This window comes from Scophthalmus maximus, chromosome 16, assembly GCF_022379125.1.
Source record: "Scophthalmus maximus strain ysfricsl-2021 chromosome 16, ASM2237912v1, whole genome shotgun sequence".
NCBI classification, from domain to species: Eukaryota; Metazoa; Chordata; class Actinopteri; order Pleuronectiformes; family Scophthalmidae; genus Scophthalmus; species Scophthalmus maximus.
In genome coordinates this window covers 11,025,788-11,051,423 of record NC_061530.1, presented here as the reverse complement: position 1 = coordinate 11,051,423, position 25,636 = coordinate 11,025,788, and the positions used below count along the sequence as shown (strand labels likewise).

The 25,636-nt window shown below is 41.6% G+C and overlaps 3 protein-coding genes across 10 annotated transcripts; 2 read left to right on the top strand and 1 right to left on the bottom strand.

The window, feature by feature from the left end:
- On the bottom strand, positions 1 to 3,205 carry LOC118287453 (probable crossover junction endonuclease EME2). 2 transcript variants are annotated; one of them, XM_035612664.2, is made up of 8 exons: positions 2,644 to 3,205; positions 1,856 to 1,977; positions 1,616 to 1,717; positions 1,377 to 1,501; positions 1,149 to 1,206; positions 902 to 1,017; positions 554 to 743; positions 1 to 465 (listed from the first exon to the last, which is right to left on the bottom strand). In XM_035612664.2, the coding sequence occupies exons 1-8, from the start codon at positions 3,089 to 3,091 to the stop codon at positions 310 to 312; spliced, it is 1,317 nt and encodes a 438-aa protein (XP_035468557.1). In that variant the 5' UTR covers positions 3,092 to 3,205; the 3' UTR covers positions 1 to 309. The 2 variants fall into 2 exon arrangements, with proteins under 2 accessions (XP_035468557.1, XP_035468558.1); XM_035612665.2 differs by having other exon boundaries at positions 1,616 to 1,711.
- Positions 2,972 to 8,311, top strand: mfsd1l (major facilitator superfamily domain containing 1-like). 3 transcript variants are annotated; one of them, XM_035612661.2, is made up of 13 exons: positions 2,972 to 3,098; positions 4,557 to 4,657; positions 4,796 to 4,905; positions 5,005 to 5,060; positions 5,156 to 5,299; positions 5,388 to 5,546; positions 5,645 to 5,760; positions 5,942 to 6,042; positions 6,200 to 6,311; positions 6,438 to 6,575; positions 6,873 to 7,012; positions 7,116 to 7,227; positions 7,342 to 8,311. In XM_035612661.2, the coding sequence occupies exons 2-13, from the start codon at positions 4,571 to 4,573 to the stop codon at positions 7,480 to 7,482; spliced, it is 1,416 nt and encodes a 471-aa protein (XP_035468554.1). In that variant the 5' UTR covers positions 2,972 to 3,098; positions 4,557 to 4,570; the 3' UTR covers positions 7,483 to 8,311. The 3 variants fall into 3 exon arrangements, with proteins under 3 accessions (XP_035468554.1, XP_035468553.1, XP_035468552.1); XM_035612660.2 differs by having other exon boundaries at positions 3,058 to 3,896; XM_035612659.2 differs by having other exon boundaries at positions 3,059 to 3,994.
- A 137-nt stretch (positions 8,312 to 8,448) lies between these two features.
- Positions 8,449 to 25,377, top strand: LOC118287447 (actin-binding LIM protein 1-like). Of its 5 annotated transcripts, XM_035612651.2 has the most exons (21): positions 10,138 to 10,285; positions 13,253 to 13,396; positions 15,734 to 15,917; positions 16,031 to 16,140; positions 17,066 to 17,192; positions 17,374 to 17,467; positions 17,678 to 17,765; positions 17,861 to 17,919; positions 18,107 to 18,163; positions 18,688 to 18,765; positions 19,551 to 19,721; positions 20,436 to 20,465; positions 20,600 to 20,729; positions 20,904 to 20,996; positions 21,767 to 21,814; positions 22,546 to 22,610; positions 22,832 to 22,877; positions 22,997 to 23,004; positions 23,296 to 23,370; positions 23,884 to 23,964; positions 24,255 to 25,377. In XM_035612651.2, the coding sequence occupies exons 1-21, from the start codon at positions 10,273 to 10,275 to the stop codon at positions 24,366 to 24,368; spliced, it is 1,815 nt and encodes a 604-aa protein (XP_035468544.2). In that variant the 5' UTR covers positions 10,138 to 10,272; the 3' UTR covers positions 24,369 to 25,377. The 5 variants fall into 5 exon arrangements, with proteins under 5 accessions (XP_035468541.2, XP_035468540.2, XP_035468542.2 ...); XM_035612648.2 differs by lacking the exons at positions 10,138 to 10,285; positions 18,107 to 18,163 and adding an exon at positions 8,449 to 9,368 and having other exon boundaries at positions 20,907 to 20,996; XM_035612647.2 differs by lacking the exons at positions 10,138 to 10,285; positions 18,107 to 18,163 and adding an exon at positions 8,449 to 9,368.
- The last annotated feature ends 259 nt before the right edge of the window (positions 25,378 to 25,636 follow it).

Genomic DNA, 25,636 nt, shown 5'->3' with positions numbered 1-25,636 from the left:
TCGTGTTGCATCTCATTTTTATATACTCATTTGTACAGACAAAAATATGGAGTTTTCTTCGAGGTCCCTCCAACAGGTCAGCTTGCATTTATACATAATTGATCAAAATACTGTATTAAATCAATACACATTGTATCATTCTATATTTTACAAAGTATTCTATTAACATATTTAATTCCTTGATCTGCATAGGTTCTTAAGTGAACATGATATCTCAGGCATGTATTTAGCTTATAAACATTTACATATTAGCAGCTAAGTGGTGAGAAAGTGTCTGATGTCCATCCATCTCAGTCTCAAGTGGACAAATTAGTCGAGGACCAGCTGCGGGTTCTGAGCCGTGAAGCATCGGTAAACTCTGGCTGACATCTCTGGTCCTAAACGTCTCTCCTTACCTCCACTTTTTACCAAGAGACCAGCCAGCAGCCCCTTCCTCTCCTCCTCTGACCCCAAGCTCTGGTACGCCTAAAAACAACATAGGAGTTTAAGGAAAAAAAAATTGTGAATTTATTCTGTAAACAACACTTAGAGGCTGAGGTGCACTCAGGTTAACCTGCAGCAGGAGCTGAGGGGACGGATAGGCTGCAGTCACAGTGGAGGCAACAGCAGGGCTAACTCTGTTCAGCTGCTGGATCTGTTTACACCAGACCTGAATTAGTCCCGAGCCATCCCTCTCTACCCGAGCCCCGCTGGCCCACGACCCGTCCACACAGAAGGGCAGCTCCACTCGCTCGGTCAGGAGTCTGTAAGGAAATTGAAGGACGGTAAAAGAGAACAGCATAATGCATATGTTTAGTTAGTGAGCGAGTATATTTGGATTAAAGGCCCGGTTGTGATTTATAGTGAATTTCTGAAGGGGAATGTTCTGTTTATGTGACATCAACTCGATATAGGTGCGTACTTGAAAGGGCGTTTTGATAAGGCCTTGGTGACAGCACACACATGGTTAGTGACCTCCTGCCAGCCATTCAGGAAAACCACTGAGATATTCTTGCAGAGCTGCAAGTAAACAAGAACCTGGGAAGAGACATTTAAAACACCAAATAAATCCCTAAACTTCTGTGGACTGTGAACACACTTTTTGTTGTTGTTGTTGTTACAGTTTTTACCAGTTTCTACCTGAAAATAAAAAATTAAGGTAAACAGACCTCCTCAACATTCAGATTTCCCATTCCCAGGTCGCACTGCACGTGACAAACATTTGTCCTGTTGGGGAGAAAACCAATGAGTTAGGTCAGAGTGTTTACATGAACGCTAACACAGACGACGTGTCTGAATGGAACAATAAAGCTACAGAATGAAGAAGCGCATGAGGGATAAAGCATCAATTTCTCTGCCCATCACAGACCATCGTCGTCACAGACAGATACACTGACCCTTGACCTGGATGAGAGTCTGTCATTAAGAGAGTCACATCCTTCTTGGCATCACGGTTAAGCACTTCAAAAAGAGGACCGAGAAAAGATCCCATCCCTGTCTCGTCCCCCTCACTGTCGAGCATCTGCAGTGGCAACAGAATGCAGTATTGCAGAGGCTGTATAGTGCAGCACGAGTGCTATTTAACACAGACAACCAGACAATCGGAATTAATTTTACATGACTTGGAAAGGCTTACTTTCTTCACACAGATCACCATGTCCAGGAAGTCAGTCAGACCCAGCAGCAGCACCACTTGCTCCTCCTCCACTGAACCCATGCCACCTCCTCCCTGCTGAAACTTGAAAAAAATTAAGAATGTGTTTGTAGAAATACAGCAAATGCAATACACCCCAAAACAAAATGTAACAATTAACAATCAATTCAAATGCACGGTAAGGTTTGACTTTAGTGAAAAATGATCAGGTGAGGTGCTTACCTGAGGCAAATCTCTGGTCCAGGTGATGCTGTGAGGAAGCTGCTGGCTCTCGATGCTAAACCTCCACTCAAAGGCAGCCAGGGAGTCAAGCAAGATGTCTGAGCCATCCTGCTGCAGAAGAGCTGCAAAAAACCCAAAACTCACTTGTGCACAATTTCAGTTATTGTCATAAAAACCTGTTGAGGTGATGCCTTTTAAATGTTGGGAAATGGGCCAAAGTAAGCAGTTGTCTGATTATACAAACCACAATGTGGCACCCTACACAAATGCTGCCCGTTTATATACAGTCTATGATGCTGCCACATCTATTTTCGCCTCGAGTTTGCTTCGGACTACGTTTGGTTAACTATTTAAGATAGTTAACCAAACGATAATTTTATTTTTACATATAACCATTATGGTCTTACACACATGCATGATTAATTATGTAATAATTCTTTTTTTAAATTTGAAGCCATCAGTTAGAGACATCGACGGCAAGAGTAATTTGTCACTGAAAGAAAGAAAAAAAGATGGCACACTTTAACCTAAGAAACCCAATTTTATTGTAAAATTGTGATTTTACTCTGTAGCACTTTGAGATTGCTTTTAGCAATGAAAAGTGCTATTTATTAACATTTTCTACGTGTATTTCCCCCCCCCCCATCAAACTATATTTGAAGTACTGTGTTTCTTAATACATCCTACTGTCAATCAGAAACGGTTTTGATTTGATTTTTGAGCACCAAATGATTGATCTTGCCTCAGTTTCCGACGGCACCTGAAGGCAGCACGGGGAGCCTGCTCACCTGGATCGATGCGCACAGTCAGACTCTTGAGGCAGTTCTCCGGCCTCACACTCCTCAGTTCCTCCGCAGCTTCTCTCCTCCGCTGCTGCTCCTGCCTCCGCTCCTCCTTCTCCCGGGCCTTGGCTGCTCTCTGTCTCTCCCGCTCCTCCTTCCTCTCCCCGGCTCTCTGTCTGTCCGCCTCCACTTCCTCCCGAGTGCGGCGTTTCCTCGCAGGACTTGCGGCGACGGACCCGTGTGGCCGCGGAGGGGCCAGAGCAGAAGTTTGGCCTGATGTGCTTCCCGTTGCCGACGGGGTTTTGCGTTTGTGGTTTGAACTCGGATGATGCTCTGCCTCTGTGGTCGTTGTTCGACCGCTGTCGCTGAGTTTTGAATCGGGTTTCGTCTCGACGTCTGTTTCCTCCTCAGACTCAGATATCTCCCAAGTCTCCGCTCGTCGCAAGACGGACATTTCAAAGGTTTAAGATACAACAACTCGAGTGAACACATGGTTTATGAAACGCATGATAATCCTAATTGTTGTCAGAGTGTGGACCTATGATGTTTTTAACGCCGGTGTCCGATGGTGTCCGCCGAGGGACAAGTCGTCCAAAACGCGCTACGTATATTCCCAATTTACCCTGTACGATAATAATGAAAACCAGTACACATGACTGTCTCGTTCTTATATTACAAATATGAAAGAAGAAAGGAAGTGTCCTGATAACACAGTTTGGTGGAAATCCTCGTAAAAAAAATGACATTACATTACATTCATTTAGCAGACGCTTTTGTCCAAAGCGACTGACAATAAGTGCATTCAACCAATAAGATATTATTCAAAATGCAAGAATTAATAAGTACATAAATATTCATCAAATAGGCAAAAAAAAAGCTTCAGGTGCTATTTGTAATTAAGTGCATTTTTTATTTTTATTTTTGTGTGTTTAATATAATAAATAAGCTAAATAACGAACCAGCGAACAGTTACAGATGAAAACAGGAATCTGTTTTGTCAATAAGCGTTTTTTTTTTGTCAGATATGATTTGTTTTGTTGGTGTTTTTTTCCTTCATTTTATTTATTTTGAATAATAGTATAATAGCGATGCAGATGCAGGGCCACACTTCCCACCAGCTGGTGGCGGTAATGGGCCAACTAGTTCTTTGCCAACCGCCAAAGGAAGAAGCAGAAGAAGAAGAAGAAGAAGAAGAAGAAGAAGAAGAAGACCTCCCTCCTCCCTCCTCTCTGCAAACCCAGATACACAAGTCTGCTCATGTAAACAACACTGAAGAATGAGATTTTAGCGGTTTTATTTTGTAACTAACGGCGCTTTTCCTCAAAAAAACATAAAATGGCGCAGCCGGCGGAGAAAGGTACGTCCCACTGTCGTGTCGTTATTCCTCAGAATTAGCTTAACTTGAGTCACCAAATTCTGCTGATCTGGTCAGACCTCAGTCACACTGATAAACACCAACTGGGCCCCTGTGAAGGACCAGCTCAGCATTTAATGTCTTCAGAGTGTCACGATCACATGTGACTAAATGAACAGTTGCTAGCATATGTGACGGCTTGCCATCTTATTATTTCTGTATAATGGGGGGGTTGAGGTTGAAGCCTTTATTACCAGTAAGTTAAGTCTGCAAGTAGGTCAACACTAAAGTTTCCATTTGACCCAATGAAAGGAAATGTGATTTTATGAAAAGAAGAGAAAAAAAATTACCTCACTTGAATTTTGACCCTTAACTGAGAAGGACGATAAGACTTTTTTCAGCCTCTCATGTGTCCATATTGTTATATGGTGAAATAGTAAAGTGTTTTGTTTGTTAGTGTCTCTCCTTGTGTTGAGTTTCCACTTTCATTTGTTAAAGTTAGAAAAGTCCAGGAAAACCAGTCATCCACTCTTTTCTTGTTGTTGTTGTTGTTGTTGTTTTACAGCATATTATCGCTTCATGGTGCTGTTCTTCAACTGCCTGCTGACGTTTGGCTCCTACTTCTGCTTTGACATCCCCAGTGTTCTGCAGGATCAGTTCCAAGGGGTGAGTGAGAGGTAGCAGTGCAGCGGGGGAAAAAAGCTCAAAGATGCTACGAGTACGAGATGATTTACTCATCGGGATCATTGTGATATGGCATCTGGACTTTTTGAACCTCTCGATGCCTTCCCTCCTATCTGACAGAATCTGACATGTCCCAATGCGACAGTGATCAATGGGACGGTGGAGTGTGTGTTGGGACTGGGGATGAGCCCTCAGCAGTACAATCTTCTCTATGCCATCTACGCTTGGACGTGTGTACACAAAAGCATTGATCTGCACATATAGTGATGAATGGCCAACCAGTGAAGAGCTTCAGTTGTGTTTTTTTTTTTTTACAACCCTATCAACAGGAATGCAGTTGTGGTTATCATCGCTGGGTTTCTGATTGACAAATTGGGAAACCGCTGTAAGTTAATCTATATCTTATTCGCAAATCAGTTTGAACAAACAAAAGACACATTAGATTGTCATGATGGATTAATTTTTGTGTCCTCTTTGCAGTCGGTGTGTTTCTGTTCTCTTCTCTGTGCGTGTTGGGCTCGTCGCTGTTTGCACTGGGGTCCCACCTCAAAGGAACTCCCTATCTGCTGCCACTAATGCTCACAGGCCGACTGCTGTTCGGATCAGGCAACGGATCTCTGACCAGTAAGGCCACCTTACACAAATCAAAAGTCTGCAGTGACAACTCTAAAGGCATGTTCCTAAACCGCTCTCTTCTCCTCGTCCTCATCAGTCGTTCAGAACCGCATCACAGCCTTCTGGTTCAAAGGGAAGGAGCTGGCCCTGGCCTTCGGACTGACCCTGGCTTTCTCACGCCTGGGTTCTGTCCTGAACTTCTTCTTCACCCAGAAGTTTGAGGAAAATTATGGCATGCAGTGGACGCTCTGGGGTGGTATGTAAACTCCTCAAGGTCTAAGTCATAAGAAAAAAAGAAGCCGTAAGCAGGAGTATTTTTTCTCATATACCATGCGATCCCTTTTTTTTTTCTAGGTGCACTTTTATGTGTGCTGGGCTTTTTGTCAGCCATCCTAGTCAGTACACTGGACAAGATTGGAATGAGGCAGCTGGGTCTTGATGGAACCATCCAAGAGGAGTCTCGCAAAGTGGTGCGGACAGAATATTTCAATAATAACCTGATTCCTAACATTATGAAGATCTCACCTTTTCTGTTGAAAACCTTAGCTTTGTTGTAGTGTGCACGCAGTACTACCTGGCGATTGTATTGATTAATTTATTTTCTTCTCTCTGTGTGTGTGTGTGTGTGTGTGCGTGCATGCGTGTGTGCAGAGAATACAGGATGTTAAGCTCCTGTCGTTAAGATACTGGCTACTGGTTCTCACCATCATGTTCTTCTACAATGGCATCTTTCCCTTTATTGCAGATGCCAGGTATAGGTTTATCGACGCACAACAACTCACGAATACATTAGATTACAGTCCAGTACTGTACATTCACGATATATTGATAACAATAATAAACATAACCGAGACCTTAGAAGACAAAGCAACCACTCTCACACCCATGCTGTGTTTTTTTCCCGTCCAGTAAGTTCATTCAAGATAAGTACAACGGCTACAGTCAGAAGGAGGCAGCCTATATCGCTGGGGCAGTGTATGACAGCTCACTGGTCCTCTCAGCCAGCGTGGGCATTCTCATAGTGAGTATCTGTTTCCTAAACCTGTTTCCTGTCTCCCCCCCCCCCCCAAAAAAAAATCTGTCAAGTAAGCAGTGTAAAAGAACTAGGTAAGTCGGAGTAACACATTACATTCTGTACGTTTGCTAGGATTTTGTGGGTCTGCGGGGCATTTTTGCGTTGACCTGTGCCGTCCTCACGCTGCCCGTGTTCGGACTCCTGGCCTTCACCTTCGTCCCTCCTCTGGTCTCCACCATATGGCTGGGAGTCACTTACTCCTTCGCTGCTGTGAGTTTGGCTCAGATACAGACTCAACTGACACAATTTTTTTCTTCTTCTGTCACCAAAGAATTTCTTTGATTAGCTGATGATGATGAATGATTATCCTCATTTATATTCTATTGAATGTCCATTAAAGTTTCCAGTCCCACTACATAAGTGATTGGATGGGGTAAATAGGACAACAACAAAAAGAAAAGAAAATTTGTAATTTTTGGTGTCTGCAAATTACTTGCTCAGTGTTTTCATTTTATTTGCAGTAATGTGTTTTGTCTCTGACCTTTTGCTTTCTGTGCTGTATGCCAGGCGAGCATGTGGCCATCCATACCCCTAGTTGTACCTCAGGCGACCCTGGGAACAGCCATGGGCATGGCCACCTCCATACAGATGGTTGGGATCGGGGTGTCCAATCTGGTTGTAGGACAAATTTTAGGCACCAAATCTAGGTAGGTAATTTTTCCAGATCGGGATCTCATTGCACTGCACTAATGGTCCCTGGTTTATTCATCTTTATTTACCTGTGTTGTTTTTGTCAAATTGCATTGCCAGTGAAACCAAGATTCCATTGTGGCGTTGGCAGAGGATGATGATCTTCATGTTGGCCAACACCATCAGCTGCATCGTCACCTCGGTGCTGCTCAACGTTGTCGACCACAGACAGGTGAGGCACAAAATAGACTTCCAGTGAACCATTTCATACGTGCTTTGTGTTTGTCTTTTGACAGCTGACTCCGTCACGGTGCGCAGTGTTCAGTTAATGTTTGCTTTCCTACAGGGCGGGACCCTGAACAAGACGACGAAGAGGTCAGAGCAGGCGGAGAGAGACTCTGACACAGAGCCTCTCAACCAGGGAGAGGAAGAGCCGAATGACGACGAGGACGATGGGGCCGTCCGATCTCGTTCAATCAACTCATGAGCTCTTCATGGTAACTCTAAACCTCAAGTTTGAACATTTCTCTCTTTTAAGCATTTTTTTGTATTAGTACTAGTTTTCAGACAGGATTTGTTTTTTTGTACACCTGACTGAGATTACTTGTACATACTGTGTCTTTGGTAATAGTTGACAGGATTACTAACCCTAACTTGATGACTCTTGTTAAATAATGTGGCTAAGTCGGGTAAAAGTCAAATTCCATCCAAAGAAAATTTTATCTGTTTTAACTGTTCAAAAGTTTTTTCTTTGTGCTGAAACACATTTAATTGAACTTATCATCACGCACTGCCACATCTGACTGTACCGACCTCACTGTATTTTAATCATTCTCTGCAAAACAAACAAAGCTCACTACAGTCACTAGGTGGCGCTCATTGCACATGAGTTTGTAGTGGATCAACTACAGAGTGGTCAGTGTCGGACTGTGAAGACTGCATCTTTGTGCGTTAGTGGCGATGAAGCTTTTACGTTGGGTTTTCCTGGAGGGTTATTTCATATTCAACCTTTTCTTTTAGCTCCTAGGCTCCTCAATAAGTGGATGTGAACATATCCAAAACCTTACAAGTGAGTTAGATTGGGGGTTAGTCATTGGTTTTCCACATCACATCTTTTATACTGTTCACAACTGCAAGAATGTAGTCTTCATCAAAATAGCCATAGATGAATTTGTAAATTTTCCTCTTATACCTTTGAGCCTATTCCACTGAATTATAATTATAATCACATTGTTGACTTGGAACAGCCAGCACATATAGTACCATTTCTGTCTACCCACTTGTTTGAGACATTAAAATATTGTATTGTGTTGTCACCTGGTTGAGTTTTTCGTCAACTTCTTCCAATTTTCACATAGAATCAACATACTGTGAACAGATGAATAGATTCTGGCACTGAAGTGTAATAAATAAAGTCAGAGAGTGTACTGAATAATGCTGCAGTCATCTAAAGATCCAGGATCCAGGGTGCCAACCTCCTGTCCCTGATTCTGTGGCAGATTAAATGAGGCGACTTCCCTGTTCTTAGAAGACGGCAGCCGGCGCTGAATAACACGGAAGATTACAAATGTTTGCAGTGAGAGGGATATGAAAGAGTTTTTGAAAGCAAATTATTTTGTGTCCGTCTGGTGCTTGTATCCAGTCACAATCCAACTGACGCTCAGGCAGAAAATGACCTGCACATTAATCGACCGAAGCTTTAAATAATGTGATATAAACACCATATAGATCAGTGGAGGACACAATTCAGAGGCACAGCTCATAATCTCCTTAAAAGATTGCCAAAATAACTAGATTACTTGAAGGATCTGCATCTCATACTTGTCAAAGTCACAGGAATGGGGAGAGGAAGGTTACCTGATAGACACTTCCCAGAGCTCAGATCCTCTTTTTACTGTGAAGATAAACCCTAAAAATATACCTCACTTAATCTTCTTAAAGGGCGTGTGGTAAGAGTTAGTCTCTTGATGGACAACACACACGATGAGTCAGTCGCAAAGTCTTAGAGAGCAACTCAATGCCCGACATTGAGCACAAGGCTTTCACATCTTCGGGTTTGCTTTATGGTCTCTCACTTGGGGTCCGTCTGCAGCCTGAACTGTTTGGCTGAAAGTGTGGACAGCATGAGCATGTCGGGCCTCCTCAACAGCAGCCTGGGCAGGATCTGCGGCTCCAGCCACAACGAAATGGTGGTTCTGGACCGGGTCAAGAGGAAGAACTCTGTCAGGCGCATGTCAATCATCGAGGACGGGGAAATCGCCGAGGTCCTCTACCTCATTCCCAAGCAGTCCATGATGGAGCAGCTGCCTTTCATCAACCCCAATGACTACATCCTGTGTGAGAAGCTGGCTGGTATACCTGCGGAGGTGTCAGGTAATCAGTCCTGTTCTTCTTTGTGTGGTCGCAATGGGTGTAGTCCGTAGTCTATTGTCATTATGTGCTCTACTTTAGATGCAAATATAGTGTAGATACAATTATATTAATTATATTCATCCCCCTGACAAGTTCAACCGTCAACCCTCTGAACACCATCTTCACCAACCCTTGCCTCTCTACACAAACATGGAGGGCTCTCTTTCATTTCCCAGTTACTAGGACTTACAGGAACAGAACAAGTTTGTGTACAGACGAGCGGTCGGCGCTCAGGAGGTGATGGGTGTCGTCCTGCATCCAGAGGGTCGGTGGTTCAATCCCTGGCTCCTCCGGTCCGCATGCTGACTTGCCCTGGGGCAGGACACTGAACCCATAATTGAGTGAATGATGTCTCTGATAGGGGGAAAAAAGCACGGTATGAACTTGTGAGTGAATGTGTCTTGTACTGTGAAGCACTTTGAGACTGGAAGAGTGCTATAAACAATACAGCCCACTTAAAGGCCACCATCGATAAGGGGGATGTAGTTTTTGTTTGTTCAAAAATAGTAAACTGAAGGAACAGTAATTCAGTCTTATATTTTTTGTTTATTTTCCTCTCAAAAAGTAACAATATATGTGATGAATTTCTCATGACATGGCATTGCATGTCTAAAACTGTCCTCTGGACATGTGTCTAAAGTGTTTAAATATAAATAAGAGCACTTTCCCGCACTCCTACTGTCCTCTGAGTACCCTCCCCCCACCCCCTCTCTCTCTCTCTCTCACACACACACACACAATCCCCTCCTGCCCTCTGTGTTTCGGACCACCCCTTCTCCTTTGGACCAACAGTCCAGTTAGTTCCTCTCCTCACTCTGATCCGCTGCCCCGAGTGCTTCCCACAGAAGTGCAGAACGCAACTGTCATGAAAGCCAAAGGTAGATTTCTTTCTTTAAAATTTCTTTTTTCAAGTGTGTGTACGTGTGAGGATGATGGGGGAAGTAAAGTGTGTATTGTCGTACATATTGCTATGGTTTTTTTTTCTTTATGTAGTTGGGATTTGTCAGCATAAGTGAACCAATTTTTTTGGAGCCACAAAATCTCAGAGCTGGATCTGTGGTTCCATCTTAGTGATGATACTTTTCTGGAAGAAAAAAACATGACATTTTCATACTAACCTTGATACTTAACACTTTTGTGTGTTTCTTATGATGCCACCATAGAGATAAAAGTTTATTGTTTTAAACAGAATAAAAATGGCTCATGACTTCATTTTGACTATGTGCGTATGTACACGCGGTGGTCTGAACAGTCTTATTGTGCATCTTGTTTAAACTGTACTTTGTTGTCAATTGGTATACGGCTCAGATTTGGCTGTGAATTGTGAAAACAAAGTTACATTCTTTCATACTGTACTTTTTGGTGTTTCACTTTTGCTATCAGGCCTCTCAAACCAAACATTCCCAAATCTAGAAACTGCATTTGGGAGATTAAAAATAAAAATGTGGTTGCCAAGTGGGGAAAAGTGCAAGTGCAGCTGCTACAGCTAATCGTGGAGCATCATGCCTGGTCTGAGAGCAGCATGTGATTCTAGCAATACCTCCGAATGAAGCAGTGGTTTGCCTTGAGTATTCTGTTCGGCGCTGACGGAGGACAAATAGACGTTCTATTGTGACACAACTGCTGCCACTAGTTACCTGGCCAGAAAGACGTTTTCTCTAGCACAGCGATTTCTAATTACATAACACTGTGGAAAAAAAAAGTAAATGGCTTCATCAAATGAAATGAACGGCTGTTGAGATAAGTGCCACGTGCCACAACGTGAGTCTGAATTGCTTAAATGGCTCCTCTGTCACTGGATGACAGTCATTCTCATGAGCTTTTACGTTATATATATATATAAGAAAGCCAAGTGTGAATGCAAATTACGTTAACTTTCTCACCGATATTCCCTTCATCATGAAACACACTCACACACACACACACTGGCTGGAGATAGCCGTTAGTGTGATTAGCTGCCCATCTCAGGTTCCTCTCCACTTGCCGTCTTTCTAAATCTATCATTTGCTAATACCTGACACAATATCAGCTTCACATTCTGGGAGAGATCAAGAAAGACCCGGAGACACGTTGGACTCGTTGGAGGACTCCACACATCAGCTTCAAAAATAGAACAAAAACTCAAAGCCAGGAGAAAAAAAAGCCGTATAATTTGCCGTTGCCCGTCCTCCATCAGTTTACAACAAAGATGTGTTGACAATTGTAAACTGCGGCAGTGATGACTGTGCATTTATTCTCATGACAATGAGGTGATTAAGGACAAAGGTGAGGTCGGCTGAGTTTTCAGTAATTGCTGGAGAACCGTGGCCAGAGGGACGTCTCGCTCTCCCACTGGGATTTAGTTTGAGCACGTACGTCTTTTCTTTCTCTTGTCGTCCCTCATGTGCATGTTATGGCTGTGTACAATCACAATCACAATGTGAATTTGACATTTCACTGAAGCAAAGCTGTTTGACCGGTGGGAAAAAAAGGCCCTTTAATTCATCCTGACATGATGCAAACAGTTGCTCTGACTAAAGCATTTATCTGTCAGTATGACCAACTCTGCCTGTTCGCTCAGGTTACGGTAAAATTTGTTCCGTTGCTCTACTCTTGGGGGATTTTAGGCCTTTGAAAAAAAATCCCTAACCTATTTTAGTTGTTATACTGGGGATTAACAGCCTTTGTCACATAAAAAAAGTCATTACATGGTGGAAGGTTAGAAGGTTATTATGGAAAACAACACGTCATATTATACACACTGGTTTTACTTGTATCTCCATAACTGTACAGTCGGCAATATTAATCTCTGGGAGGCATGGTCTCCTAATCTAGTGTGTTGCTACATGCTTGTTGCTATAGCAACAAATCTCTCTTGTAGTGGGGGCCACATACCAATGGTGCGTGACTCAATTTTCTCAGTGTTCACGAGGCTGAGTGAGGCAACCAGAATAGTCCAGAGAACGCTTCCTCCTCCAACCTTCACGAGTGTGAAAATCTCTCTGTTTCGGGCCAACACGTTCAGACACACCTCGTCCAGATCATTTCATTTAAAGTGTCATTCCAGCTGCCATTTGTCTCATAAGTGAGTTTATTCTGTTCACTTCAAAAAAAACCTTTCCTGAGGCCAAATGTGCACGAACAAAAAGCAAAGTTTAAGTTCTTGTGTTTCGTCGGTTTGTCTATTTGAACGCTGGTTGTGCACACACGGAGGTGGACGGAGGGCTCACAACACGCCACATTCTTTCCCCCCCCCCCCTCTCTCTCCTCTGCTAATCACATTCAGGACATTTCAAGTGGGCTCTTATTAGATTGTGCAGGCATCCAGCGCTCCTGCTGCCACACAAACATGAAAGAGACGAGAAGGAGACGGAGTGAGGCCGAGCTCTCGTCTCTGAAACCACACGGGGACACAGTTTGACACAGGAGCCAACACACGTGTGCTTTGTTCCTGGTGGCGTTGAACTTTATTTGCGAGCTCTCGTCTGTTGTCGTGAGGTTGTAATCACTGTGGATTAAAACATCCAATGTGACCTTGTACATTATGTTCAGTCGTACAAGCGCTCAAAGGACACAGAGCGCCTGATGTATTGCAATGAACTGTTGGGTACCAAAAAAAGATGGATAAAGGGAGAGAGATGTTTTTTTTTCTCTCTTTAGTCCAGACCAAAACATTTTAACTAATATTGGGTGGATGGCCATCAAATTTTATTCAGAAAATCATATTACCCTGGCGCCTAATCTTAATGGCTCTGGTAATCCCCCGAGTTTCCCGGTTGTGCTACCACGAGCTTGTCATCTGGGGTTCTGATTGACGATGTGTTCGACTTATTTGACTGATTCACTTATTCCCCCCGCTCCTGCAGTGCTGCATGCTCCGGATGGCCGCCAGCCGAGTTCTCCCGCAGGGAAGCGGCACATCCAGTGCTTCAGGTGTGGGGAGCAATGCAGAGGAGAGGTGCTGCGAGTCCAGAGCGGTCACTTACACATAAAGTGCTTCACCTGCAAGGGTGAGTGTTACCAGCAATATGTGGATGTGAGTGTCCTGCGATCACACACCCCTGTCAGAGCGGACCGGGAGTGGTGGACTGCCCTCATTGAGAAAATTCCTCATGTGCAGTGTTGGTGAATTGGTCTTGATTGTGTAATGATCCTATTCCTGACTTCTGCTCTAAATACTTCCCTTCACTTACATTACATTAGCGCTCTTTACTTTTTTCTCACCACTCAGTTGAAAATGCCAAATTTTTTTGGCCAAAAATCGTTATAAAACTATGTTCACTATAGTAAGCTGGACTTCAGTCCAGTGCGGTCGAGCAGTACAGGAAACCCGCCAGCGTTCTTTCAATGGTATTGTAGCATGTTGGCTGTAGACGGGCGGAGGCTCCCAGCTCCGAGACAAAGTTGCAGAAATAAGTTGTGTTCTAAAACATGACACAAGACTGACTTTGCACGAGCCAGCAGTATTTCAGTTCAATTTCATTATGGTAGGGGCAGTTGCTGTTGTACAGGATGCATTTTGGTACCACGAGTGAAGCTGTGTGCACAGTTAGTAAGACCCCAGAATACATTAGGTAGGAAATGGTCAACAATGAACAACTGTCAATGCAATTTATGAACCTTTCAAAATCTGAACACTGCTCCGCACATGAATTCTGGAATTGGTGCACCATCAACTGAAGAAACTGTCGTATCAAAAGCAGAATAAGTTATATCTAGGTGTAACAGCCATTTTGGACATTATCCTATAGTCGGGACAGATCTACACTAACTCCTAGAACTATTTCAAAGAATAAAAAGTGCTAGTTTCTTCACAGAACTAATCCTTCTTTGTTGTGCCCACTATTTATTAAAGGCAACCAGTTTCCTAAATTCTACTGAGTAAACAACATTCAGTGAAGTCAGATTAACTTGTTTAAATTTAATCTAATGTAATACTGCTTAAACGGAGACAGAACAAGTTAATTTCACTTGCCAACTTGACAAAATTAAGTAAATTCAATTAAGTTTTAAGTGACATTAATATTAGTCACAGTTTAGTTGTATTTGCTCACCTTTTTGAAGGCATTAGGTCTCCTAGACTATTTTGTTTTTGAGTAGGAGCAACTTGTCAGATTTTACACTGTGGAGGTCAAATTTAAAGGAGGAATTTCAACTTCATTATTGATCGCAAAAACACGCATGAACAATTCGGCGTGTTGGCAGTATCACAGCATGTGAGCTTTGACGCTGCATTAAAAACAGCTCATTGTCAGCAGGTTAGTTGAACAGAATTCACTCATTCATTTATTTGTTAACCTTGTGCCATCCAATTCAATCGACTACACAACAGTCCACAATGGGCCGCAGTGAGAACCTCCTGTGTTGCTCGGCTTCACGCAGAACATCTTTCCTCAACGGGCCATTGTCCCTCACTAATCAACACTGACAAGCTTCTCGTGTTGTTGCCCTTTAATTGCATTGTGATGGTGTTTCCGGCGCGGAGAAAACAAAGAGACCTTCAGAGCAGAGAGGCATTCGGTATTTTAACAGTGGGAAGACCTGGGGATCGTCTACGGGCAGAATTTGTCTATAATGTGAAGAACCCCAGGGCACACGTATTATCGTCATAAGTCAAAGAAAATATGTTTTTCAAACAGAAGACGTGTCCATTGTGCGTGACTCTCCGCAGGACAGAAATAGGGCGCCATGAATCTGTCCTTGGCATCTCGGTGCACACTGTTGTGTCGGAAATGGGTCTGGTCGTATCAGATGACTCCAAACGAGCTGGGAAAAAGCCGCCACCATGCACGTGCACACACATACACACACAGATGCACACAAACACAAAGACACTTGAGTAAGCCTGGCACAATCATGAGGTCAGACAGCCTAAATCCCTTTGATGGATTACACATGTGGCCATTGTTAACTTCTCCTTGGGATATCATCCTGCAAAAAGGTACTGATTTAAAGTGACCACCCCCACCCCCCCCCCAAAAAAATTATAATATACAAAGTAATTGTATCATATAGTAAGAACATGCAAATACCATGTCCAAATGCTTATTATAAATGTTTGTAGATTTTAAAAAAAGGATGCATTTAGAGTGAATTGTTGAGTGAGTTGATTTTACAACAAAACTAATATCCAGATTCTGCTGTTAGATGGAGCAGTATGTTTTAAATGCTAAGGAGAGCATGGCTATTGAAAGAGGCATATGTTGGAAGAGGAACAAGTTTAAAATAACTAACAGTAAGCTAATAAAAGCAAATGCAAATTAATATATATATATATGTGTGTGTGTGTGTATATATATATATATAGTATTCATTTAGTTGTTTGGTTGTTTTGTGTCCGGGCGCAGTGTGTGGCTGTGACTTGGCTCAGAGTGGCTTCTTCATGAAGAATGGCGACTACCTCTGCCCGCTGGACTTCCAGAGGCTTCACGGCACGCTCTGCAAAAACTGTGGGGAATTTGTGGAGGGAGAGGTGGTCACAGTCTTGGGGAAGACCTATCACCCAGCCTGCTTTGTGTGCACCATTTGCAAGTAATTGAAAAAAATCTTTTTTTTTATTTGATTGATCAAACATTGTTTGGAGAGAGAATGACTCTTTTTTTCCTAAATAAATTGCGGGTCATGCCTCTGTCTCTGTTTCTCAGGAAGCCCTTTCCCACCGGGGATTGCGTCACCTTCAGCGGAAAAGACTGCCTCTGTCAACGCTGCATACGACCTGTGTCTCCTTCTCCGAAAGACGTCAAGTACTCCAGCAGTGAGTGCATTCTGTCAGAATTCACTCTAAGTATGAGACGTGGGCCGCTTAACAACAATACAGATTAATACAACTTTTTGAGTTTGATCCCTGCAGACCTTATCAGACAGTGGCCAGCTGTGGCTCCAATGCCAGCTGCCCGTTGTTGTTGTTTTTTTTACTTAATCCTGTGAAAGATAGATAGATAGATAGAATAAAAAATAAGATATAAAATATATATACCTATAAGCCAGTATACACACAAACACAAACCCAAGCACTGACCCTTACCCATGACCACATACACACCCATAAAGCTTTAAAATATGTAACAAATATAGGGGGAGAAAGGGCAATGACACACGACAGTTATTGCACATTAGTTCATTAGTCGCTCGTGGCCTGCGCCACATGTCAACCTCCCTCATCACAGACCTCCACAGGAGAGCTATATGTCTTTAGGGCAAAGACAGAGCACCGTGACTCTAGAGGACCTGACAACAGTCAAGTTCAGCTTTCATCCAGCAGGTTACTTGTAATTGTACAATACAAATGTCCTCATACAGATCTGGACAGTGACAATGACTCAGTATACAGACCTTTCCCCCGAACAGCTCAAGGGATCAGTAGACGACTTACAAAGCCTCTGGATTAAGAGGATCTCTCTGCAGGACTGTTAAAAAAATAAATAAATAGCACAAAGCGCTTATAGATCTGGGAAATCAGGTGGACTTTTACTTTTGCTGAGCAGTTTATCCATGTATAAACCAGAAATGATGAAAGGGGAAATGAGGTTCCGAATCTGAAATAAGCTGTATCACCAGAACACAATAGGCCTAATGCCTATTGCATTTCTTCTAAAGCATGATTTTAAAAAAGAGGACATGAGCCTGTTCAGGTGTGCAGTGTTTCCACTCAATGAATTTGTATGTGTGTGTTTCTTCAGGCTGCACTGGCTGTGGTAGAGACATCAAGAATGGCCAGGCTCTGTTAGCCCTTGGTGGCCAGTGGCACCTGGGCTGCTTCAAGTGCAAAGCCTGCAGGAAAGTGCTGAGCGGAGAATACATCAGCAAGTAAATGCGAAATATCTCATTCGTACTGTCTCTTATTCATAATCCTCTCTCTACCTGCCTCTATACGAGACAATGCATCATGACACCAGGAATACTCAATAAGACGTTAGAATAACAGACTGTGTAACTAATACATGGATAGAAAATGTGTTTCTTTAATATAAAATCGTTTATCTTTCAGAGATGGTGTTCCCTACTGTGAGAGAGACTATCAAAGACAGTTTGGAATACAGTGTGAAGCATGTCAGAAGTTTATAACAGGAAAAGTCCTGGAGGTAAGACATGGTTCACTCGTGTTGAAGTGTCATGCTCCTGGGTTTATTAGAAAAAGAATTGTGACTAAATTATCTCAAAAGCCGTCGAAAGGTGTGCAATAAACAGGACTACTACATAAAGTGCAAATACTTACTTTCATTCCATGCATATGTGATTCTGATTTGTCCATGCATATCTGATTCTTTCACGTTTCCCGTTAACGGCTGTAGGCGGGGGACAAGCATTATCACCCGAGTTGTGCGCGATGCAGCCGATGTGACAAAATGTTCAGAGAAGGAGAAGAAATGTACCTGCAAGGTCGGTGTAGGATTGTTCCAGTTCCAGTTGTATTATGATCGGTGCATTTTGCCACAACCGCTGTAGTGCAGTAGCTCATTGCTAATCGTTCACAGGGTCGACAGTCTGGCACCCGGACTGCAGAGACAACAGCAGAACTGAAGACAGCTACAGGGTGAGTTCTCCCAAACTTATCGCTCAACTGTATTTCATATTGTGCGAGATGCCGTTAAGAGGCATCAACCTCCTTAACTCCTTATCTGACTTCCAGATATCTGTGTAAATTGTTTTCTCACATGGCAAAGACTTTGAGCTGTAAAGAAAAAAAATGTCATGTCTTTACAAATTCTCTTCCCTCCCAGGTCAGCAGACCAAAAGCCCCTTGCCTTGATTTCTTTTTCCCCCCACGTGAAGTGAAGGTTAATATTGTGAGCTATATAGTCTGCCGTTTGCACTGACCGACGCAAGAGGGAGCGAGGCTGTAATCTCAGAGACTGAGATTAACCACATGCGCTTGTTTCACATGCGACATGAACGTTTGCTTGCTTTTCGGCATTAAGAAGAGAATTAAGAAGAGCCTTTGATTGGCGAGGCACGAGTACACTTTTGAAACAGTGCTGCATGCTTGGCTGTGCTCATCTCTGGCCTTGCAATCTGCTGGAACCTGCACAATTTAGTATGTTCTTACACTGTTGTCATTAGTAAAGCAAACACTACAATACAGAACTATTTATTGTACATACGCTCTATTGTGCCAGGCCTGTCCTGTACACTACATGTGCAACAGGAAAATTGGTCCTGATATAATGCAAGCACCAAGTTGTGTGTGCATGTTTACAAGATGATTTTACACTAATATCTAAGATTGAGCAGACAGGGATGTCTCTCATTTTAAACCTCCTATGAATCAAACTCACTTTTTTGTGTGTGTGTGTGTGCTCAGCACACTAGATCCTCATCCGAGAGCTCCTGCTCCAGGCCGGGCTCGTGCACTCCAGGGAGTCCTGGTCGAACTATCTGCGTAAGTTCCGGCGACATCATCTGATCAGCATCTTCCACGGCGCACACTTCACCGCGGCCTGATTTACGTGTCATTTATCCCTTCATTCATACAGGGGAGTCGCATGGACAAAGTGTCTCTCGTGCAAGATGTTTCTTTTTGACTGTAACTGAATGGCCTGCATTTAGAAAAAACATAGCCAATGTGAAGAATATCAAAAGGAATTCAATTTTTTCTGTAAACGTGTTTTTACTTTACCTTGACTGATCGGAATTAGTTTAATCTCACTTGTGAGGAGAAAAAAATAAATACATTTCAATTGTGGTTGAATGATGAAGAGCCTGTGCTATTTAAAAGTTCTTATTAAATGAATGTTCAGAGACAGCCAACCACACATTGAACAGGAGTTTAGATTTATTTGCTTGATCAATTTGAATGCATTTGCAATGCAGATTGGAATTGATTAGAAAAACCACCTGGTGCTGGCAGTAGCTCGTCCTCTTGTTCCCTCCATCGTTTTTATTTCATGGAGAAAATCTTTACCCCCATCAACTCACACAAACACCTCTCATATTCTGAATCATGAGAAATATTTTTTGAAATCATTTTACAGATACAATCTTCTGTTTACTTCACGTGCCAAAGTCAGATCAACCGGGTGTTGATGGGATTAAAGTTTCATTCCTCCCAGACATGATGTAATAAGCAACCTCTGGCCTTTCACATGACCCGTCTGATCCTTGTATCTCCTTTTGTGTCCTTCTCCTCACCCTGACCTCTCCCTCTCCTCCCTGTCCTGGTCCTAGGCAAAAGTAGATAATGAGATCATTGATTACCGAGACTTAGCGGCAATTCCCAGAGTCAAGGCTATATATGATATAGAGTATCCTGATATGATATCCTATAAGTCTGTGAACGACAACCCATCTGCTTTGGACAACAAAGGCAACAGACAGGACAGGCAAAACCCTGCAGAGGTAACTTCATTCGATGCTCCGAGTCACATCCAGTGACATGCTTGTGTGTCATTGTTTTGGAGTTTCTTTTGTTTTTGTCTTGGTTTGATTCATGAGTCAAACCAAGTGAAGGCTTTTTCAATTCTTCTCATATTTAATTGTGTTTGGCCCAAAGTGCAACCACATTTAATGTGAAAAAATGGATAGAAATTGTGTCTTTAAATGTGTTTTGGCGCAATCGTGTTTCTAGATTGTCAGGATACATTATTAGCGATTTGTGACACATTCAACACAATAAAACAGTTTGAAGCACATTTAAAATAATGTTAACTGGCAAAAACAATATGTGATTAGTTGTTGCTTACTTTGTCAATGGGCCTGCATTAATGATCACTGATCATTAATCATTATATTAGAATAATTAGCCCAAATCACCTTTATAATCAAATGCTTTTGTTTCCTACCTTTAATATGTCTTTCTTCATGGGAAAACCTCATAACTCCAAGCTTGATAATGTTTCAAATTAAGCAGAAGTAATACAGACTTATGACATATCGTCCTCATATACCGTTAAACACATTTTATTTTATACAATAATAATAATAATAACAATAATAATGAAAAGATGAAGTCAAGATTGTTTTTCTTCAGATCTGACAAGAATGGAGACATGAACTTAAAATATATGTATCGATGTATTTTTCAGTTAAAAATGTTCTTGTCTTTCTGTTTAGTCCACAGAAAATGTATCTGAAACCACAGAGGTAAATATTTTTTTAATCAATTTTACATGTTAAAGGTAACACTTGTACCAGATCCACATTAAAATCATATGCATTGAAGTTTATGTTTATTCATGTGTGTGTGTGTGCGTGTGCGTGTCCCTTTCATTCTCAAGGAGAGTTTGGAATTGAGAAAGTGCATACCAAGATCCACAAGCCACGGATCTTTTGGGGTTCATGCCATGTACAAACGTCACAGCTACACCCCGACTCTGTCCAGGTCACCACAGCACTTCCACAGGCCAGGTGAGAGGAGCGCTCCAAAGTAAATCACCTCACTCAACATATCTTCTTCGCTCGGAGATTAAGTGTCAGCTGCTCAATTTTTTTTTCTCTTTGTTGCATCACCTTCCCTCATCTCCTCTGTCCCCACAACAACTCCTCCTCCTCCTCCTTCCACTTCTTTGGTGGAATAACAAGCAGCGTCGATGCTTTCTTCCCCTTTATTCTCTGGCTACAATGACACCTGCTCCACTTCCCCTTCATGTCACCACTCTCTCACTCCTACCAAAGGTAAGACCTGCACCGCCCCTGACCCGCCCACCCCCACACTCACACCCCCTTGACCTTTCCTGCAACCCTCCTCCTCCACTGCACTTCTGTTGTCTCATGTTTTTTTCATTCCAACACATTACATTTAATGGGAAACCCAGTTGTAAGTGCAATGGTACATATCTGTTCACTGTTGTCTCAGGAATACTGAGCCCTCTAGTGGTCAAAGTTCACAGATCGTGTCGGTCCCACTCTTATCAAAGAGACGACAGAGGTGTTTGTGTGGACGGACAGAAAAATACACCTGATTCTTTCACTGTCTTCTCCTCTCTTTTTCTCCAACCACTTCTGCAGCTGTCTTTTATTTATTTTTTTTGCTTCAATATTAATATTAAATATATCTGCGCCTGAGCCAAGCTGACATACCTTTGCATCCCGTGCCTATTTATAACAGTGCTGTGATGCTTTTTAAGCCTGCTTTATATTATGGGTGCGGATGAGACATTAAAAGCTTTGAGCAGTAATCGCTGGCATATGTGCATGTTAAACCTTTACTGCACTTTTTTGAGTAAATAAATGCATGGATGCTCTACTATAAAATGTTGATCCCAGTAACTGTTTGTATTCCATCTATATTGTCAGCCAAAGGGGGAAAAAAATCAAGTTGTTTGTTAAAGAATATTTTTTCCTTTATACTTTAAAGGAAAAATAAGTGATTTGAAAACTAGCTGCCACAGAAAAACTTAAATATTTCAGAATTAATTATCTGCAAAAAATGTTTCTCTCTGCAGATGAAGGCTTCCACATGTACAGGAGGCCTCCAATTTACAAACAACAAGGTACAGTATGACTTTTTCTTCATTCTGTAAATATTTTAAAATGACAAATCAAAGTTTGAAACAGTTAAAAGTAAAATCTTGAAACCACTGATGTTCATTTCAGTTCTTAAATATATATATTTGTCTTCTTGCACATTTTCATCACATTTATTTATTCCAATTGTCTCTACTTACTTATGCATATGCATAAAAACTCTGCAGCTAAAAGCACGCTTCTGATGTTATCATCATCTTTGTGTCGGTGTTGTCAGAGTACCTCACATTTAAAGATGGATTTGATGAAGGGGTCGTGTCAGGTAACACTGATTGATTAGACCAAACAGCAAGACAGTCAAGGTCTATTAGGATCCTTTAGCGGGATCGGACTCCTCCAGAGTCCTGTGAGGCCTAAACAGTCGCTTAAGGTCAAACTACTAGAAGTCAGCATACGATGCATTTACGAAGTAAATCACTTGGCTAAGAGTTTTGACGGTAACTTATAGTCTAACCTAAACAATGGTCTTGTTTTGTAAAAATGGCAAAGTTAAATAAAGTTAAAAAAAAAGAAAGACTTAAAATAGTGCAATACTGAGAAGACCGTTTTACAGAACAATTAGCAAAAGGCTGAGAAAAGAACTTGGCAAGGCGCTCACCTGGTGCGTAGTCTGATCTCTAATTTGGGCAAAGTGCAGAGACAGACTGCAAGTCGTCACATGATAAGCTCATCTCACTGCTGTTTCACTTCCACATAGATCCGAATTCATCCAAATCCCAAACGTCCTCTTTGCCTGGATACACTCGCAATGGCCTCCATCCGGTAGGAGCAACATTACTTACCTAACCAGATTGTTTATATCTTATATGTGAGTAACTCTTCACCTCCTGTGGACATTTAGACTCTGAAGTACACAAATGTCTGATGTGTCTCGACTTTAGGTACCAGGTCATTTCATGAAAGCTAGAGGGGAAAAAAAAGATATAGAAATAACAGATAAAGGAAATAAAATAAGTGTTTTCATGTGTTTGCTTCTCATAAAGCCCCAATCAGCTGATTTCTCCCACTACAGCAGCGACAGATTCAGAGGTTAGTGTGTGTATATGTCTCTGTCATTTATCACGCTCCTTGTCAATCATTTCAATATTTAATCAGCAAATACAAATTAATTGTTTGTTGCTTTTGCTTTTCCCCCCCTTGCCTTTCAGACTTTAAGGTATGTGAAAGGAACTGAATGCATATTTTATGTGATATTGAATTTTACTGCATTTCCAATCAACTCATCTCACTGTCTGCATCTGCACGTTTTAAATAAATGTACGGTTAACTCTGTTTCAAGTCATAGTTGCACTTGTATATATCTCGATTGATATTATAAGTGGCACCCATTGCACAACTGACTCTGTAATCACACCGCATAAATATGCTTTACTAACTGTAATAAGGCCATTTAGCTTTGAAGTGATGACACTTACTGCATATTGCATGTGCTTGTTTCATTCTGTAGCTCATCCCTGACGGTCAGCATCCATTTGCAAGAATGGACAGAGGAGTGTCGATGCCTAATTTGTTGGAACCAAAAGCAAGTATTAGCAATGCATATTCATGTTTCCGTCATCAAATTATCTGGGTACAAAAGTGGTTTTCTCTGCAAAGACGTGTCATGCTGTGTGCGTGTGAATAATGAAATGCATTAATAAATACAAATAATACCGTAGTATTGTCCAGTGGGGCTTAGGATGATTTTCGAACACAAGCTTGTTAGTTTAGTAAAGCTTTAGAATAGTGCTGAGTGCAATGAGGTTTCAAGGACTACTTCATTATCATCCTCCCTTTATAGCAGAATATGAGAAAAGACTGTTTTTTGACAAAGGCTGATATATGCAGGTCCTTGACTGTGTTTTCTTCTCTGTAGCCTGAAGTGCTAGTATTCAAATATCCACACAAACAGTTTTTATAACAGATGCATTTGGGCATGGTTCATTATGTTCTAACTCCATCTATATTCCAATAGCTCGTAGCATACAGGTATATCTTCAAAAGATTGTGTGTGTGTCTGTGATCAGCTTTCTCAACCAGTCTTTGTTTTGTCAAGGTCTACCCATATGAAATGCTCACAGTTGCTAATAGAGGACGAGTGAGGCTTCCGAGGGATATTGACAGAACAAGACTTGAGGTACAGTTAGGTGTGAGGAAAGCATCCCTGTAGTGCAACACATATTACTTTTTGATGTTAGTTTACATTTTATTTTAAAATCTATATATGCAGGCATTTAAACTTGATTTACATTTGATTTGCAAGAGAGTATTCCCCTTTTTCCCCCTGCACATTTTCCACACAGACACTGCTCTTGTTTCTTTTCTCATTGCACAGTAAAGGTTTAAAGAAAGGAATCTGTCACTGAGATACAGTGCAGCTTCTCCACAATTACTTTATTCTTTTATTCTCTCTTCTTCCCTTTGCAGTGCCATCTTTCCCCAGATTCATTCTATAAGATCTTTGGCATGGAGATTAAAGAATTCAACAGACTCCCACATTGGAAACGTAACGACATGAAGAAAAAGGCAAATCTCTTCTGATTGTTGCTGAACTCGTGTTTTAACTTATTATTAATAGGCAGTATATGTCAAGTTCTAATGAACATGCATGCTTCGAAACCGTTTGCCCGAGAACAGCACAAATCACAGCTTAGCAGGAGCAATATTGGTTAAAGGTGTATAACCTCAAAGCAGATATGAACTCGAGAACTCAACCTATAGCTATAGGTTTCATTGATATATATAGACATCATTTGTTTTTCCTATGTCAGCCTTGTGTTTCCAGGAATTACGTTCATATTGGACGATTCAACTGAATATAATATACGCCCATTCTTCATTAATGGAGGATGTAGTGTGGTGTTTAGGTAGCTATAGGCAAAATGGACAGAGAAATCGCAGAAAACTATGTTTTTGTGATCTTAGTTGCCCAATTAAAAGATGTGCTGTTTGTATGTTTTCACCATACTGATGAGGGCGCCAGATCACTAAAATGTTGCTAAGGAATAGTTGAGCAACGGCTTGGATTGAGTTCAGTGACAAATTTTTTGAGGAAAACGAATGTTTTAATTATTCCAAAAATATCAACAAAAAGCACTTACAAGATGATGGGTGCGGTATGGTCAAGGCTATGGCCCCCAAAAATCGACATCACTAACTGAAACAACACTTTCATTGGTGGACTTTCCTTCTTTCTTTCAGAAAAATTGAGAATTTCTGACTTGAGAGAGTTGAGATTTGTCCAATCTAAAGACTTAGTGTCACCCCTTTATGAATAAAGCTTCCCATTATACTTGATAATATTATATTATGTAGTGTTGTGACTGGGTACATAAAATAACCTGCCCTCAACAAGTATTTCACCCATGTTCTTACTGTTATTGGTATGAAATATTATATCATTGTGTTACTCTGTTAATACTTATTATGTTTCTCCATGTTCCTCCAAGTTTTCAACATGGTTAAACACAAAATACGATAATATTTCTGTGTCAATAGATTATTGAAATTTCGTTGGTTTGACTTTTACAATAAATAATTGATGATTCAATACTTTTCTGTTTGTTTAATGTCTCACCCTGACTTGGCTGTGGTAAACTAGATATGCTACATTAACATTGCTGCTTGTGCACACCACCTCAATATTATGATGAAAAATGGAAAAGAAAACATTAGCTCAGCCTATTTCTAATAACATCACAGTTTTGACATGGAAGTTGTCTTTTGTTGTCATGGGCTCTTTAAAGCCCACCTAGCCTGAGCGAACGCGCTGGACATTCTTTCCAGGCTTTTCTATTGGACGCGGCCTC

What these genes read in the sequence shown, in the direction of transcription:
- LOC118287453 (XM_035612664.2), bottom strand. Translation starts at nt 3,091, where the DNA reads ATGTCCGTCTTGCGACGAGCGGAGACTTGGGAGATATCTGAGTCTGAG. An exon ending in GGACCAGAGATTTGCCTCAG is followed by an intron (nt 1,718 to 1,855) that starts GTAAGCACCTCA and finishes ATTTTTTTCAAG; the next exon opens with TTTCAGCAGGGAGGAGGTGG. An exon ending in TTATCAAAACGCCCTTTCAA is followed by an intron (nt 744 to 901) that starts GTACGCACCTAT and finishes ATTTCCTTACAG; the next exon opens with ACTCCTGACCGAGCGAGTGG.
- mfsd1l (XM_035612659.2), top strand. Translation starts at nt 3,973, where the DNA reads ATGGCGCAGCCGGCGGAGAAAG. An exon ending in TGCAGGATCAGTTCCAAGGG is followed by an intron (nt 4,658 to 4,795) that starts GTGAGTGAGAGG and finishes CCTATCTGACAG; the next exon opens with AATCTGACATGTCCCAATGC. An exon ending in GCAGTGGACGCTCTGGGGTG is followed by an intron (nt 5,547 to 5,644) that starts GTATGTAAACTC and finishes TTTTTTTTCTAG; the next exon opens with GTGCACTTTTATGTGTGCTG.
- LOC118287447 (XM_035612647.2), top strand. Translation starts at nt 9,059, where the DNA reads ATGGTCTCTCACTTGGGGTCCGTCTGCAGCCTGAACTGTTTGGCTGAA. An exon ending in AGCGGAGAATACATCAGCAA is followed by an intron (nt 17,193 to 17,373) that starts GTAAATGCGAAA and finishes TTTATCTTTCAG; the next exon opens with AGATGGTGTTCCCTACTGTG. An exon ending in ACAGGCAAAACCCTGCAGAG is followed by an intron (nt 19,722 to 20,435) that starts GTAACTTCATTC and finishes CTTTCTGTTTAG; the next exon opens with TCCACAGAAAATGTATCTGA.